This window comes from Hylobates moloch, unplaced genomic scaffold, assembly GCF_009828535.3.
Source record: "Hylobates moloch isolate HMO894 unplaced genomic scaffold, HMol_V3 SCAFFOLD_29, whole genome shotgun sequence".
In the NCBI taxonomy this organism is placed as follows: domain Eukaryota; kingdom Metazoa; phylum Chordata; class Mammalia; order Primates; family Hylobatidae; genus Hylobates; species Hylobates moloch.
In genome coordinates, this window is record NW_026652304.1 from 1,428,276 (window position 1) to 1,446,725 (window position 18,450).

General features: G+C 43.4%; 1 protein-coding gene across 1 annotated transcript in view; it reads left to right on the plus strand.

Annotated features, from left to right (window-relative positions):
* Positions 1–18,450, plus strand: part of LOC116463206 (nesprin-1) — a 532,426-nt gene that overhangs the window by 457,466 nt on the left and 56,510 nt on the right. Inside the window, exon 128 of the mRNA XM_032146204.2 lies at positions 16,079–16,237. Within this exon, the coding sequence (XP_032002095.1) occupies positions 16,079–16,237 (159 nt within the window). The remainder of the gene's footprint in view (positions 1–16,078; positions 16,238–18,450) is intronic.

Sequence of the window (18,450 nt, forward strand, 5' to 3'; positions counted from 1 at the left end):
GAGTAGCTGGGACTACAGGTGCCTGCCACCACGCCCAGCTAATTTTTTGTATTTTTAGTAGGGAGGGGGTTTCACCATGTTAGCCAGGATGGTCTCGATCTCCTGACCTTGTGATCCACCGGCCTCGCCCTCCCAAAGTACTGGGATTACAGGCGTGAGCCACTGCACCCGGCCGCTGGCATAATATTTTTAAGAGAAAGCACAATGTTATGGTTCAAAGGTGTGATTTTGCTGGGTAGATATACTTGAAACGTGAAAACTACTGTTGTATTTGCAATATTAGCTAATACTGTGGAGCTGGTTTTGTGCAGGGAATATTTATTATCACTTTTAATTTACTGTAGTTGTTTCCTGGTAATTTATATTCATTTATTTTTAGTCATACTTTATTCATTTATTAAATACCTTCTATGTGCACAACATCTTAAAAAAGATCCCAGATTGACTTTGAGTTGGAAATGAAAGGGAAAGATTGGTGGAAACGCAGTGAGAAGACATCCTAGGCAAAGAGGAGAAACAGATTCAAAGGCTCATAATGAAGAACAGACCCAAATGCCTTGAGGTTATGTTCTCCAGGAAGCAGGGGCCTGTCTTTGTTTCTTCTATACCCTGAGGGCCCTGCCTGGCACATAATAGGCTGTGATACATCTCTGTTAAATGGATCAGTCATCTTAATTATTGTGATGTTAACAAAACTGTAATAAATGTCCCTGTCATCAAGTTTAAACTTGATCTGAGACTAAAATCAGTCTAGGAGAATGTGTACAGTTAAGAAGAAAACCAGGCATAAACAGGTAAAAACAATGTATAAAACTGTATAAAGGACCCAGGTGTGGTGGCTCATGACTGTAATCCCAGCACTTTGGGAGGCCGAGGCGGGTGGACCACCTGAGGTCAGGAGTTCGAGACCAGCCTGGCCAACATGGTGAAACCTCATCTCTACTAAAAATACAAAAATTAGCCGCACATGGTCATGGGCGCCTGTAATCCCAGCTACATGGGAGGCTGAGGTAGGAGAATCGCTTGAACCCAGGAGCTGGAGGTTGCAGTGAGCTGAGATCACGCCATTGCACTCCAGCCTGGGCAACAAGAGGGAAACTCCATCACACACACACACACAAACTGTATAAAGATGTAAGCAAGCTAAGTCTAGTGTGGATGGCAAGGAATAAAGGAAATGTTTCTTGAGATTGATACGTTTTGAATTGAGTTTCGAGAAGGGGAGTGGAGGAGACTGATTGATGGGAGGAAGCAAATGAACACGCTGACAAGGTGGCAGCTGGAGCAGAGGATCTGGCTGGAAAAAGCTGGTGTGGGAAGACTGAGGAAGGGGCTGTTGAGACGGGGGGGCTCTTACGTCCCTACTCTTATGTCCTCGCCAATTGTGCTGCCCTGGGATCTCTTTTGTCTCCCATCCTCCACACTTTCTCTGACTTTAGGGATGCTTATCCTCATACTTCAGGAACCATTAAACAGAGTTTAAGAGGCTCAGAGCCTCTTGATTTATGTGATATCAACAAGAAGTGTGTTTTCAGGAAAATTTGTCTCTGTATATTTAGGTGAAAACTCATGTTTTTCTCAGTCTGTGGGCCAACAGAAAACTCTGGAGCACACATGGTAGATGTATGAGCAGTTTCCTATGAATATATACTTTTTAAAGAGGGGGACACATATAAGAGATGGCTTTCACCAACATGTTAATGATTTGAGTTCAAAATGAATTTAGCTACTTTCACAAAGCTTCATTTTCTCAGTGAACACAATGAGGAATTTACATGGAGTTACTCATAGAGGGTAGTAATGCTAATCACAACACTTGATTCATTTCTGAATTCTTCAAACTGAAAGCAATACCTTATTATACAGTAAATCATCCTACAATTTTGCAATGTAAAGACTTTATCATGATGTATCAAAATGAAAGATATTTTGTGGGTACAAATTGTGGGAAATTATCACAGCAAACTTCAGTTACCTTTGTGAGCCCATTCATCTGTTTTTCTTAGTTTTAGGAAAAGTCTAGCACTACCTGCTGTCTTAATATTTTTTAGCATGTTGGATGAATTGGATTAGACCGGATCTATTGCTTTAGCTAAATGATGCCTGTGAAGCCTTCAGAGAGATAGTATTTTAGAGATTGGATCCTGTTTGCTTCAAACCTGCCATGAACTTCCCTCCCCAAAGACCTGGATTATGCCACTCTTCCTGCCGACACTGTTTCTGAAAGAGTCGGACCGACTCAAAGAGTTGGACCCGATCGGGCTCAAACCAAAGACACACTGGTCACGGTCAAGAGATTTTATTGGAGGCACCAAGGCGACACCACATGGAGGAGGAGAAGGAAGGAAGACAGGGCGAGCTGCTTAGGTGCTGGGTTTTTATACTCAGTGGGGCTACGTGGGCATCGGTGATTGGCTTAGGGGTGGGGTTTGAGTAAAAGGCAGGAGGTGTTCTTCCCTGATTGGCCTTCTCTTGGCGGGCTCACGGGGTGGAGAACCGGGAACCGGGGGTGAAGAACCCAGAACCGGCACCATCTTACTGTGCCCATGTTACCTAACATTCCTCCCTTTTTTGTTTGTTTGTTTTTTTAATGTCGGGGAAGGGGGCGCTGTGATCTGTCTGGCTGCTTCCTGCTGAGTGGGGGCGTCGTGAGGAAGGGGTACAGGAGGGCCGTTGAGGTTATATACGGGGCACAGTAACAGTATAAGTCCATGAATGTTCCTTGTAGGTATAGGTCTTCTAATGACGTAAGCCAGTTGAGAGGTAAGGAGAGGTTGGTGATGAGCCAGCTATGTGTGCAAAGGCGGTTTAAGAACTGGCAAAAGCGGTAGGCTGTAGGTAGTGGAGTTGTAGTCATTTTGTAGGGCCTTTAAGAAGAAAATAAAGAGGGAAAACATTAGTTATGTCTAAGAAAAGGACAGCTATGTTTAGCACCTGGTAGACCTACTTTTGGTGAGCAATGGGGTGTACAATGCGGGCTGGACAGCGTCTGGAGGACTGATACCGGTTGTTTGGTGCGCTGACAGTTAACAGGGCGTGAGACTGTCCCTGGATTCCACTGTGTCTTCGCAGGTCGCCAGGAGTTGATAATTTCTGAGGAGAAGCTTGTTAAATGTTTGGTTAGATATAGAATTAATTTATTTTTTCATGAATTTGATGAGGCAAGGCAGGAGTGCACAAAAGGCAAGGACACCCATTACTGGGCCTAAAAGGGGAGAAGCCAGGCTATGAGGGGGGTCTTTAGGGCTTCCCATAAGGAGGCCTGGGACCTTACATCCATTAGTTTTCGTTTGATTTGGTTGAGGTTTTTTATGTTGGTTTTAACTACTTGAGACTCATTAATGTAGTAACAGCAATTTTCTTGTAAGAAGATACAAGTACCTCCTTTTTCAGCCGTGAGTAAGTCAATAGCGCACCAATTTTGTAGGGTTACACCAGCTAGAGATGTGATTTGGTGTTGGAGGGCAGCTAAGGATTGTGCTGTTTCCTCGATGGCATCTTGCATTTGCATCTGGAAATCTGGGAGTTGGGAAACACTATATCCTAGAGAGGTGGCGCCGAGTCCTGTTCCTAGGAGGGAGGTTGTTAGGGAGATTCCGAGCATGATGGGAAGGAAGATTACGGCTAGTTTGGAGAGAGTTAGATCTTGGGTGATTGAATTGGTAGGCTTGTAAGCTTTCGGCAAAGGAGAGTAAGGTGAGTTGACCAATGTAGTTGGTATACAGTGGCCGGGTAAGGAGGAGTTTGCGAAAGGTGGTGTTAAAAGCCTCGTGGTAGCTGCTGGTGTTGTAGCAAATGGGGAAACTGGAGTTTGTAAGGAGAGGAACATCAGAAATTGTAAAACTATTTGAGGGGATAGATGACTTATTGGTGGGTATGGGCTCAGCTAAGGGAACGGTGGCAAGAGGGGGCTTGTTGAGGTTGGCGCATAGGAAACAATCGGAAGTGGGGACTTTGGAGGCATTTAATAGGTGTAATCCTTGGTTTAAGAAGAATAACCAAGAGGAACGTAGAGGGGTTTGATTTGTTTGTGAGTCTACTTGTGATTGTAGCTCGATCTCTCCTTGGGCAATGTGTTTAATAATTTGAGAGAAGCCTTGTTGTGAGTCAGTCTTGAGGGATCGAGAGATGGTTATGGTTTGTGTGGGGTATGACCAAGCGTTACTGGGGTATATGCCTCCTGTAACAGATTGGCCCCAGATGGGGTCTGTGGGGTTGGTGATGTGAATAGCATTTTGTTTGGTGGTGTAATATAAAAGGGGGTGTGTGTGCTAGTTTTTCGGGAAATCCACTGCATGACACAGCTTGACCACGGACAACTATAATTTTGGGGCCATTTGGTTTTGCAGGCTGTGTTAGTTTGTTGGTGTGGAAAGCAGACGGCAAAATGAAACACGTGGAAGAGGGGGTCTCACCCATTTTCTATCGTGGAAAGTTTTGGGAGGGGAAGATTAACTGTGGAAGCATTAATGGAGCACCGAGTGTGGCTGATAAAGTTGGTGCGTGTCCATCTGTTTAGGTTATATGATTCTTTGACGGTGAAGAGATAGTATGGCTGGGAGGAAGGTTTATTGGTGGATGACAGTGAGGTGATGCAGAAGATGGGAAGCCAGAGGAGAACGTGGAAGATGCATGTGGGTGGATAGTTAGTCTTCCGAGATGGGAGGAAGTGAAGGCGTTTTTGAGATGCAGAGTTTGAGGGGATTGTCAGGTATTGGTGTGCAGGTGTATTTGGTGGCTGTGGGAATGCAGAGTATAATTTGGAGGGGGCCTTTCCACTTTGGGGTTAGGGGTATAGATTGTGTAGGGTTTGGTAAGGAGTAGAACACCCACTCCCCAGGTTTAAGGGGAAAAGAATGTTGCCGTACATGATTTTAAAGGGAGACAACAGGGTAGGTTTTTTGGGAGGACCCGAAGTTTAAACAGGGCAGTGGATAATAGTTTTACCCCATCTTGGTGTAGTTCTAGGGTAAGTTTGGTTAGAGTTTCCTTAAGGGTGCGGTTTGTTCGCTCAACTTTGCTAGAGGATTGCAGATGGTAGGGGATGTGGAAGTGCCAGGGAATGTTGAGAGAAGTTGCAATGTTTTGTGAGATTTGGGATGTGAACTCAGGGCTATTGTCAGTTTGGAGAGAGGAGGGAATTCCGAACTGTGGGATGATTTCGGATAGGAGGATTGAAGCAACTGTACCTGCTCTCTTGTTAGTCGTTGGGAAGGCCTCAACCCACCCGGAAAAGGTGTCGACTATGACTAGAAGGTATTTAAACCTTTTTACAGAGGGCATGTGAGTAAAGTCGAGTTGCTAATCGCTCCCTGGAGTGTGTCCCCTAGCCTGGTGAGTCGGGAAGGGTCCTGGTCTTAAGGGGGTTTGTGGGTTGGTTCGTTGGCAGATGGTGCAGGTGGACGTGAGCTGTTTTAGAAATTGTAAGTCAGAGAAGCTTAAAGTGAAGAAAGAACTGAGGAATGCCTTTAGGGCCTGAGGGCCGGTATGGAAAATGGAGTGAAGGTATGTAAAGAGGGCGTGTTTGATGGGTCAGGTGGTTGTGTAGGTGTTAATTGTGTGGGCTGTGGGGGGTCTGGTGGCTCATTAGTGACGAGCATTATGGTGGGAGGTAGAGTTGAGAGTGCTGCTTGTTTGGCCTCTGGGTCTGCTTTGTTGTTACCTTGTGTTATTGGAGAGGAGTTAATTTGGTGGGACTTGCAATGCGCAATCCCGATTTTAGTGGGAAGTAAGGAAGCCTGAAGGAGGTGGGTGATGAGAGTTGCGTTAGTGATGGAGGTTCCTCTTGTGGTAAGTAGTCCTCTTTCCTTCCAGATAGCCGAATGAGAGAGGATGATATGGAAAACATATTTGGAAAGTGTGAGTGAGGTGTCCGCTGCCAACTTGAAAGCTCGGGTGGCTGCAATGAGTTCTGCTTGTTGATTAGTAGTATTGGGCGGCAGAGGTTTTGCTTCTATGATTTGAGTGAGGGAGACTATGGCATATCCTGCAAGGCGCTGTCTTTGTAAGGAAAAAGAGCTCCCATCTGAGAACCATGTATGGTCAGGGTTGTCTAAGGGCCCTTCTGTATTGGACAAGGTAGAAGGGATTCCAGGATTTCAATACAGTTGTGTTGGGGGAGGGTGAGGATTTATTGAGAGGAGGGTGGCAGGAGGGGAGCACATGGTTGAAAGCAAAGTGTGGGGTCGTGTAGGAATGAGACTAGAAGGGAAAGTATATGGCTTTTATACATAATGAAAGGCCTTTGGAGACTGGGCAAGTGTAGGGCTGGGGCCTTTAGTAAGGCTTGTTGGAGTGCTCAGAAGGGTTGTCGGATGGTGGCATCCAGGGGTTCGGACGGGGCTCCTCGGGACAGATCATAGAGTGGTTTGGCTCATAAAGAGTAGTTGGGGAACCTGCTAGTCTTAGGAATGTTTGGTTTTGGTGGTGGGGAGGCTCCGGATAAAGCCAAAGTGATTGCCTTTGACTCCTAGGTAGGTGACCTATGTAGATGAGAGTTGAACTTTAAGAGGAGACACCCGGTACCCTTTGTCTGCGAGGAAGTTGAGGAGGGAAACAGTGTCGGTTTGGGAGATGGCTAAGGACGGGCTGCACAGGAGAAGATCATCTACATACCGTAAAAGGGTGGACTGAGGAAGACGGAATAGTTTTAGGTCGGAGGCGAGGGTTTGGCCAAAGATATGGGGACTGTCTCGAAATCCTTGAGGGAGTACTGTCCATGTTAACTGATGGGATTGTTGAGTATCTGGGTCAGTCTAAGTGAAAGCAAAGAGGTTTTGTGATTGAGGGGAGAGGGGAATGGTACAAAAGGCATCTTTGAGACCTACTACAGAGAAATGGGTGGCATTAGGTGGGATGGAGGATAAGAGTATAGGGGTTGGGAACTAGAGGATGGGTGGGCCTGACGGCCTCATTAATGAGTCTAAGGTCTTGGATGAGACGGAACTTGCCACTGGGTTTTTTGATGGCTAGAATGGGAGTGTTAAACAGGGAATGGGTTGGCCTAAGGAACTTCTTCCTCAAAAGGTCTGAGATTATTGGTTGTAGTCCTTTTAGGCTGGAGGTGGGAAGGGGGTATTGTGGCTGAGAAATATTTGTACGGGGGTAGAAGGGGTATTGATATCCCAGACGGAAGGATTGATGTGTGGTAGGAGTGGAGGCAGAGTAGGAGCGGAGGTGAGGTCTGTGGAGCTTGCTAATAGGGCCACGAGGGATGTGGGGTTAGGGATGGCAGTTGGGTGGAAAGTGATAGAAGCTTTAAATTTAGAGAGAATGTCTCGTCCCAGTAGGGGAAGGGGACATTGAAGTATGAAACCGGTGGGAAAAATGTGGCCTGAGAAGGAGCAGGACAAAGGAGGAGTGGCCTTGGGGCGTATGGTTTGGCCTCCAACCCTGACTATAGGAGGTCCAAAGAAGGAGGTGGGACCCTAAAACTCCTGCAAAACCGAGAATGTGGCTCCGGTATTAAGGAGAAAGGTAACGGGACGCCCATCCACTGTTAGAGAGACCCTGGGCTCCTGTGAAGTGATGACATGTGTCGGGGGAGGAGTCCCAAGGCCCCTTCAGTCCTCAATGGCTATTCCTAGAAGGTCTGGAGTTGGGCTGAGGGCTGGCTCGGGCCCCCTTCGGGGGCTAGGACAGTCCACAGCCGAGTGATCGGGCTGGTGGCACTTTGGGCAGGGCCGACTGGGGGCCTGGGATTTGGACATTCTCGAACCCAATGTCCTTCTTTACCACATTTAAAACAGGGCCCAGGGGGCTGCCGTTGTGGATTGACAGATGTTGATTTGCGGCCTGGGGTGGACTGGGGAGAGGCTTGGAGCACTTTTGTCTCCTGGGCTTCTCGTCCCGATTGTGGTAAACTTTGAATGCCATTGCCAGGATCTCAGTCTGTGGGGTGAAAGGGCCCCTGTCCAGTTTTTTAGTTTAGCTCTAATGTCGGGAAAACTTTGTGCAAAAAGTGGGACATGAGAAGTTGTCTGCCGTCGGGAGCCTCGGGGTCTATGTTGGTATATTGTTGGAGAGCCTTTGTAAGGCGGTCCAGAAAGGTGGACGGGTTTTCATGTTTGTTTTGTAGTTTTTTAAAATTAACAGCCTTTTGGGCCGCCTTACGTAATCCGGCTACAAGGCAGGTGGCAAAATGGTCTCGAGAGGTGATTCCATTGTCTGTATTATAATCCCAGCAAGGCTCCTGTTCTGGCACTGCCTGTGCGCCTAAGGGTAAGGCTGGGGTTGTTTGGTGGACTTCATCTGCATAAGTGCGGGCTTGCTCTCAGACTCGCCTGCGCTCCTCGGGAAGGAGGGTGTTAGAATTATATAGATATTATGGAAAGTGAGGCTATAGGCTTGGAGGAGATACTGAAATTTTTTGATATAAGAGGTGGAGTTAGAAGTGTAAGAGCCTAAGCGTTTCTTAATTTGGGATAAGTTAGCTATAGAGAAGGGAACATGGACACGAACAATGCCTTCTGCCCCTGCAGCTTCTCTAAGAGGGGTGAGGATGGGAAGGTGTGATCTGGAACTAGTGGTGGGAGGGCTGAGCGGTGGAGGGGAGGGAGCTGGAGGGGTTGTGGAGGAAGGGGAAGGAAGAGAGAGGTCAGGGGAAGTGGTAAGGGGTGGGGCCGCCGCTGGCCGGGGGCGGCCGGGGAGTGGGGCTGAGGGTGGTGATATGGCGGAGGTTCATCAGCGGGGTCAAAGTCAGGATCGGAGGGAGAGGTTGGCAGTTTGAGGGCAGCGATAAGAGATGTTGAGGTTTACACGGGAGGCCGTGGACATAGGGGATCTCTCCCCATTTTCCTGTTCGCTCACAATATCCAGAGACCCATAAGTGGGCCATTTATTTTGGTTATCTAAGGGGTATGTAGGCATTTTGGTTTGAGATCGGCAGTCAGACATTGTAAAAGAGAGTCGGCCGGCAGAGACGCAGAGCCTCCCATTACGAGAGGAAGTGTATGGCAAAGGGATAGGTAGGGCGTCCCCTAGTAGCCGATTACCATGTCGTGAGTCAGAACTTTCAGGTTGGTCATCACCAAAACGAAAGGACTGAGATGCTGGTAAAGGCCGAGGACCATGGGCCACCTGGTACCAGGATTTTCAGAGCGAGAAGGGAAAGGGACCCAGGCCGGAGACATGAGGAGGAGAGGGAGAAAACTCTGTTCCCTGCAGGCCGAGGCGGAAGTGAATGACAGGAGCCTACCACTGCCGTAGGGGCATTGGGCAAAATGTGTCCATAACAGGAGCGGCTAGGGTCTGGCGATTTGCCCGAGAGGTAGGCCTGGGAGGGGAAAACTTACCAAGATGAGGCCAGTGGTGGGCGAAGAGCTCGGCAAACAGGAAAATGGGCGAGGACCGGCCAGGGTCTGGACTGAGCCCGAAAAGGATCGGGGTCCCACTGAGAGGAAGTGGGGAGTCCCGATCCGAGTCACGGCACCAATGAAAGAGTCAGACCGACTCAAAGAGTCGGACCTGATCGGGCTCAAACCAAAGACACGCTGGTCGCAGTCAAGAGATTTTATTGGAGGCACCAAGGCGACACCACACGGAGGAGGAGAAGGAAGGAAGAGGGGGCGAGCTGCTTAGGTGCTGGATTTTTATACTCAGTGGGGCTACGTGGGCATCGGTGATTGGCTTAGGGGTGGGGTTTGAGTAAAAGGCAGGAGGTGTTCTTCCCTGATTGGCCTTCTCTTGGCGGGCTCGCAGGGTGGAGAACCGGGAACCGGGGATGAAGAACCCAGAACCGGCGCCATCTTACTGTGCCTATGTTACCTAACAGTTTCTTCCCTTCTAATTTTCTTCTTCTTCTTTTTTTTGTTTGTTTCCTTTTTTTGTTTTTAGTTGTTTTTTTTTTTGAGATGGAGCTTTGCTCTTGTTGCCCAGGATGGAGTGCAATGGTGTGATCTTGGCTCACCGCAAACTCTGCCTCCCGGATTCAAGCGATTCTCCTGTCTCAGCCTCCCAAGTAACTGAGATTACAGGCATGTGCCACCACACCCTGCTAATTTTGTATTTTTAGTAGAGACAGAGTTTCTCCATGTTGGTCAGGCTGGTCTCAAACTCCCGACCTCAGGTGATCTGCCCGCCTCAGCCTCCCAAAGTGCTGAGATGACAGGCGTGAGCCACTGCGCCTGGGCTTCCCTTCTAATTTTCTAACCTGTTTTCTTTTACATCACACAACCCCTGCGACGTCATTTATGAAATTCTCAGCCCTCAGTATGTTCTTGGTCCTCTGAACTCTCATTTCTCTTTTGGCTGTGCCATCATGTGGCATTGTATTATTATTCTTTTTAATGTTTGTGACCTCATTCCAAGAATATGAGGACTTTGACATGCAAAGACCGTTTCTTTGTATCTTCAGTGTCTAGAATAGCTAAGTGTTCATGATGTATTGTTTATAATTAAGACGTTAGGGCATTTATTCTATTTCTTCATACTTACGTTTCTCTTAGTGTAAAATAATGACAAGATTTTGAATATTTTGAAGATCAAGAAGATTATGGTTATGCAATACTTTTTGATTTAGGAAAACTGCTGTATAAAAATGCCATGGAATTACTGTTATTATTAATTGCTAAATTAGTCATTCATATGTTGTAAAATTGTTCTCCAGACTTAGATATATCTAGACAGCCATCTGAAAATATATTTCAAAAGCTGATGTTGATCATGCGATATGCTGTAAATAGATTAATAACTTGCACCTGTGAGTAGACTAAGACGTTAAAAAGAAACAGCAAACAGAATACATAGTGTTTTTAGAAACTTTCTATGTTGAAGTGTCTTAATGCTTGAAGCTAAAGCGTACTTACATTATTAATACTTCAGTCTGAAAAATAATATTTAAACCAATGAGAGTTTAGTCATGGGTTTGATCAAGGTGCCAGGATGTAACTCTAAGGGGGATATAGATTAGCTTCTCATTTTTGAGTTAGTTGTTTCTGGTGAATTTCTATCAAGTATGAAACCACAAAAGGAAATGAGCTTGCGCCTGTGTCTCATTGTAAAAGTCAAAACTTGAGTTCAACGTAACATTATCCCTACCAAGGGGCAAGTAGTCTATTCCTATTCTGACCGAAGCAGTTGTTGAGGAGTCTGGAGTACCTGGGTCTGGCGATGAGAATGAGGAAGAGAGGCCGTGAGTAAACATTGCAGGGCAGAGTTAACATATTAAAGTATCTGTTTTCAGGTAGACACCCCAAATTTTTTGTTGTGCCTGTGTACAGCCAGAGCTTATACTTGTTTTTATTCCTGTTTTGGTTTGTAGATTGGTGTGTAATTCTAGCTGAAATATAAGTATATGTCATCATCGTAATTGCTCGTTGTTTTGTCAAAACATCATGGTAAAAATATTTCAACCAGAAAAGGATGTATTTCCTGTTGAGCTGCTGCACAGTCTGAAGGTTTTAGCTGGTGCTTCTCAGCTGTTGGCAATGCAATGTATTTGTGCCCTTGCAAAAACATAAATAGGCTTAAGCTGATAAATAATTTGAGGGTTCATCTGAATCCAAAGAAAGAGATGGTAATGTTTACTTAGTATATAGACTAAATACTAGAAGTACAAACCGGAAGGAAGATGCCATCGCCCTTATCTTTTGAAAAACGTTTGGCCTGGGCTTGTACCTAGTGCTTGTAGCCTCACTGTGTCTTTTTTAAGGTATAGCTCCGTGGTAAGAAAATGAAAGCAACATTTTCATGGTGTGTAATAAACACTAGGGATATAATATATATTTTATGTATTCTATCTATCTATATATCCATCTATCTATCTATATGTATAATCCAGCTGCTTAGTGGAGATATTGAATACATGAGTGTTGTCGAGGGAGGAAAAAAATTAAAACTTAAGCGATGCCCTGTAGTCATGTATAATAGTACTGGTAGCAACAGCATAGTAATGGCCAGCTGTTGTCAGGTCTTTAGTATATATCAGTCAATTTCTTTTTTCTTTCTTTTTTTTTTTTTTTTTTGAGACAGAGTTTCACCCTTGTTGCCGAGGCTGGAGTGCAGTGGTACGATCTTGGCTCACTGCAACCTGCGCCTCCTGGGTTCAAGCAGTTCTCCTGCCTCAGCCTTCCGAGTAGCTGGGATTACAGGCACCTGCCACCATGCCCTGCTAATTTTGTATTTTTTAATAGTGATGTGGTTTCACCATGTTGGCCAGGCTGGTCTCAAACTCCTGACCTCGGGTGATCCACCTGCTTCAGTCTCTCAAAGTGCTGGGATAACAGGCGTTGAGCCAGCGCGCCTGGCCATATCAGTCAATTCCTTAAATGACTTTCTTGTTTGTATAATATTACCATATTGATAGGACAGTGCTGGGCACATAGAGACACTTGTTTACTACAGACAACAAACATTTATTTAATGAATTTTTGGAGCAAACATAAGAATAATTTCCAAATGAAAGGAGTAAGTCGTAGAGAAAATGAGGGACCTTGTCCCGGTCATGCAGTTAGTCAGTGATGGATAAACTATTTTTGAATCTCAGCTGCCTCTGGATATTTAATCATATTTGCACCCCATATGAAAGACTCAAACTTTGCTGGTCTTATCTTGTACTGATTCTAAACAAGTGCCCCAAATTTGTCCAGCTTTCACATTCCTTGTCTCTTGAATGGGGATAATAATACCTACCTATGAAAGTAATAGGTAATATTTTTCTATTATGTGGCCATCCTCCCTGCAGATATTGGTGAGTAAAGGCCTAAGAGTTCATTCTTGGCTTATGGCCAAGATTTGGGGGAAGTATAAGGAGTTACTTGTTCATCTTCAGTCTGTAGGGCAGGGGTTTCGATTCTTTTTCTTTTTTTTTTTCTTCTCACTCTGTTGCCCAAGCTGTAGTGCAGTGGTGTGATCTCGGCTCACTGCAACCTCCGCCTCCCGGGCTCAAGAGATTCTCCTGCCTCAGCCTCCCGAGTAGATGAGATTACAGATGCCTGCCACCACGCCTGGCTAATTTTTGTTTTTTTAGTAGAGATGGGGTTTCACTATGTTGGCCAGGCTGGTCTTGAACTCTGCCCACCTCGGCCTCCCAGAGTGCTGGGATTACAGGCATGTGCCACCACGCCCAGCTTTGATTCTTAGACAATGATTACTTTGGGCAGTCAAAATAATAAGAGTATAGTTTCAGTTTGGCCATCAGTTGAACTGGGATTTTAACTACCAGCCAGACTCCTGACTCTTGCTGCTCTGTGAATGAAAGGGAAAAGGCATATTCACCAGAGAGTTCGCAATCTGAGATATCAGCAGAAGATCAGGGCTAGAGGCTCTCAGAGGTAGAGGGGTAAGGGGTCCTGGAATGATTGTGTTCTTCAGTGCTATTTGGGGTATGGTGTAAAGTGACAAAATTTGTCCCCAAAACTTTTAAATCTGTGTTTCTTTAGCTTTTTCCATTTCTAGTAGGACCTACCCCAAGTGAGTTCACTGCCCTTTGACTGTTCTGTATTATTCTGCCTCCAAAAACCTCAATGAGAAACTAATTATACTAATGGGGAAATACTTAGTAGATTTACCAGTGTCACCCAACCCAGAAAAACTTTTACTTTAAAAGATCATAATTGAATCAACAGAATAAATTTCTCATGGTGGCCTTTCAAAATTGATGGTAGGTTATGGGGCTCCCTCTCTAGGCAACTTACTATGCCTAAGGCTGGCCTTGGGATACGTATCCTGGGCTCCTGGACTAGTTTACAAGGATGTAGAATCACAGATATTTAGGTTTGTGTTATCTGTCTAATCATTAACAGAGCCAATCCAAGGCAGAATTGATAACTAGAAAGTGTATAATACCTTAGAAATATTTTCATTTTCATTTTAAAAAGGAAATTTGTTTGAAATACATAAAAAGTAAATGTATTAAGGAAGGAAAATGTCTTAAAACAAAATATAGCAAAATGTTAACAGTTTGAGCCCAGGGAGTATGTAATGAGTGCTTACCATACAATTCTTTCAGCTTTTCTGTGTCGGAAATGTTTTGTAATAAAATGTTGGGGGTAAAATAAAATCAATAGGGACATGTTTAATGCAGTGGAATGAATAGTGGAATAGCTAGCATTATGAGCAAGACTGTGGAAGAACATCTTCAGACCTTCTTACCAAATCATATTATGTTTTGCCAACATGTAGTTTAGCTCAACTAGAAACATTCCTTAGTATTTCAACCAGCACTGTGAACACAAAAGTATTATATTTTGAAATCAGAAAATTTTAGAATTCTAGAAAAGATAATTCTAGACCTAGAGATAGGAAAACAAGCCCATTGTATATATATAATGTATAAGAAACTCTCAGAACTCAGTAATAAAAAGGCAATCTAATTAAAAAGCAGGCAACGGATTTGAGTAGATAATTCTCCAAAGGAGATATACAAATGGCTAGGAAACATCAAGAGTCTCAGTATTGTTAGCCTTTAGGGAAATGCAAATCAAAACCATCATCAGATACCACTCCACATCCATTAGGATGGCTGTAATCAAAAGTGTTGGTGAAGACATAGAGAAATTGGAATCCTACTGCTGGTGGGAATGTGAAATGGGCAGCCACTTTGGAAAACAATCTATAGTGTTACCATATGACTGAGAGATTCTACTCCTAGATAAACACCTAGGAGAAATGAAAACGTGTGTTCATATAAACACTTGTGCACAAATGTTTATAACAGCATTATTCAGAATAGGTAAAAAATGGAAACAACCCAAATAAGATGAGTTGATAAATACAATGTGGTATATTCATACAATGGAATATAGTCAGCAATAAAAGGAATGAAGTATTGATACATGCTACAATATAGATGAATCTTTAAAATATGCTAAGCGAAAGAAGTCAGTCATAGAAGACTACATATTATATGATTCCATGTATATGAAATGTCCAGAATAGACAAATCCACAGAGACAGAAGGGAGATTAGAACTGGGAGGTAAGTGAGGAGGAGCAGTAGAGTAACTGCTGATGGCTACAAGGTTTTCATTGTGGTGGTGGTGGTGGTTGTTTGAAGTGGAGTCTTGCTCTGTCACCCAGGCTGGAACGCAGTGGCACAATCTCGGCTCACTGCAACCTCCGCCTCCTGGGCTCAAGCAACTCTCCTGCCTCAGCTTCCCAAGTAGCTGGGATTATAGGTGTGCGCCACCATACCTGGCTAATTTTTGTATTTTTAATAGAGACGGGGTTTCACCATGTTGGCCACACAGGTTTCGAACTCCTGACCTCTAGTGATCCGCCTGCCTTGGCCTCCCAAAGTGTTAGGATTACAGGCGTGAGCCACCGCACCTGGCTTTTTTTTTTTTTTTGGAATGATAAAAATATTCTAAAATTGATTATGGTGATGATTGCACAAATGCTGTGAATATACTAAAAAGCACTGGATTGTACATTTTTAAACTGGTGATTGTATGGTATGTGAAATATATCTTAATAAAGCTCTCATGCAAAAAAAAAAAAGAAGGAAAAGAAACAAAAATAAATAAATAAAAATGAAAACTGCAGAGAAGTAGAGGAACTTGCCTGGAGTCCACGTGTCAGTATGGAGCTGAGCCTCGGGACACCTGCCTCCACTTCAGGCTGCTTCGCTTGGATGCTGCCCACTTCCTCACTCTCTAGATACCTGAGGCTCGTTCTTCCATCCCTTCTTTTCTTCCTTTTCTTCTTCCTTCCCTATGTTTATTCTCTTCTTTCATCTTTCTATTCTTTTCTTCTTTCTTTCCTTTTTTTTCCTCCCTTCTTTACTATCTCTCTTTCCTTTTACTTCCCTTCTTTGCTTTCTTCTTTCCCTACTCTTTTCCATTTCTTCTTTCTTTTTTACATTCACTGGTCATGTATCCTATCTATCCTGAACCAATTGTGTGAAGTTGCATTATCCAGAACCTTTAATAAGCTAATGTGTATGTGAATCTTCAGGAAAGAACTAGAGGATTCAATGTCTCCCGCTTGTATAATAGCAAATCCTGGACTTCAGGAAACAGTGGGCTAAAAAGATGTATGACTATCATTCATTTTAGTCCTAGTTTATTTGCTATTTTCCTTGGAGTGTGGGCTTCTCTCTGATAATCATTTTGCCTATTCTCCCATTTTAAACTTTTCAGCTCTCCTTAAGGCGGCAGCAGATAGGTGAAAGATTGAATGAATGGGCAGTCTTCAGTGAAAAGAACAAGGAACTCTGTGAGTGGTTGACTCAAATGGAAAGCAAGGTTTCTCAGAATGGAGACATTCTCATTGAAGAAATGATAGAGAAGCTCAAGAAGGTATGGAATGCATGGCTACTTAGGTTTTCATTCTTCATAAGGCTTATGTATACTTTTCACAGATACAGAAGGTGGCTTTACTCACAATTACTTTCCTATCAAAGAAGTAGTATATTTTAAACATTTTATCTTTTTAATATAAAATAAACTTGCAGCCGGGTGCGGTGGCTCACGCCTGTAATCCCAGCACTTTGGGAGGCTGAGGTGGGCAGATCATGAGGTCAGGAGATCGAGACCATCCTGGCCAACATGTTGAAACCCTGTCTCTACTAAAAGTATAAAACATTAGCTGGGCATGGTGGTGCACGCCTGTAGTCCCAGCTACTCTAGAGGCTGAGGCAGGGGAATCACTTGAACCCAGAAGGCGGAGATTGCAGTGAGCCGAGATCGTGCCACTGCACTCCAGCCTGGTGACAGAGAGAGACTCTGTCTCACAAAAAAAAAAAAAAAAAAAAAAAGATATCCAGCATAAAATAAACTTGCATAAAAAGGCCTGCTTTGCATATAAAATATACAGAATACTTGCAATTTGTGATGAAATAGAGCATCTACTATTCAGTTCAGTATTTGGGGGTCTTAACTACCTATTCAGTAGGAACCCTTTATATGTATTATTTTTCTTTCCTTTTTTTTTGTTTTTTTTGTGTATTTTTTTTTGTTTTAAAAAGGTAAAGTCACTAGAGAGAAACTGAAAGAAAACATTCTTAAGATAAATTGAGTTGACATTTTCTCTCTAAAATATGGTTTATAGACCATAGATAGGAATTAAGAGTTTCCTGATAATTTTGGCTTCATATTGTTTTAAAGGTATGTATATCTTATCAAATTATTTTACATGTTCATTTGGATCCAAAACATTTCTGATGTCTATATAAAGCTGATCAAATTTACTAGCATTTTAAATTTTTGATGATTTCGGCTGGGTGTGGTGGCTCACGCCTGTAATCCCAGCACTTTGGGAAGCGAGACAGGCAGATCACCAAAGGCCAGGAGTTCGAGACCAGCCTGGCTAACACAGTGAAACCCCATCTCTACTAAAAATACAAAATATTAGCCAGGCATGGTGGCACACGCCTGTAGTCCTGGCTACTCAGGAGGCCGAGGCAAGAGAATCGCTTGAACCCAGGAGGTGGAGGTTGCAGTGAGCTGAGATTGTGCCACTGCACTCCAGCCTGGGTGACAGAGTGACACTCTGTCTCAAAAAAAAAAAAAAAAAAAAAAGAATTTGCTGATTTCAGTGTTGTTTCCACTGTGCTTGTGAACAATCAGTGATTTTAATGTTATTTTAATTTGTGCTTCTCATTAGTACATATCACCATCTAATGTACAATGTATTTTTTGTATTTACTTATTCATTGTCCAAATGGAGACCCCACTGATCTGTCAGCCAGCTTTCCAGGAGCATGGGCTTTGTCTAATTTTGTTCATTGCTATATCCCCTGCACCTGAAGCAGTGCCTAACTTCCCATAAGCACTCAGCCAGTATTTACTGCATCAACAAATTGTAACTTCATTTATTCCAAAAAGAAATATAAATGGTTATTGAGAAAAATTATTTCTATCCATATGCACACATAGAAAAGTAAAACATCCAAAGCCATCATGTACTATTAATGATGTTACAAATCTAATGGATTTGCCATTAGATAAGCCCTTATGTATCTACTTTGCTTATTCATGGATAAATCCAAGTGGATAAGCATTTGTTTACTTGATATTGTAAAACTTAAAACTCTTGGCTGAGATGATACAGATTTCATTTTAGCATCTGCTCATGGTTGCCCTTTGCTAAGTTGCTGGGTGTCAGAGAATGCTATCAGTGCATGATTAATGCAGTATAGGTAGTAGAGTACAATTTGCTATAGAATAAATTTTGATTGTCTCTATTCTCATTGCTATTTTTTACTAAATTTAGGATGTATATTGTGAGAATGTGGGGAAAAAAACATCTCTTGAACAATCTTTAACCATAACTTAAAATGTAGAAAAATTTCAGCTTTTCGTATAGATAATTTTATTACATTGTTTGGCACAGTGTTAGGAATATTATTTAAAATGTTAACTATACTACCTTGTATATTAATAACTCATGGGTTTTTTAAAGGGCTTATGAGTTTTCCTCTTTGTGGCGTCTCTTTTGTAAAGGAAAATAACATCAAGGTTTGGTAATTTTGGCAACATAGAAAAAGGCAGTTGTCAACTGGAAAGTGCTA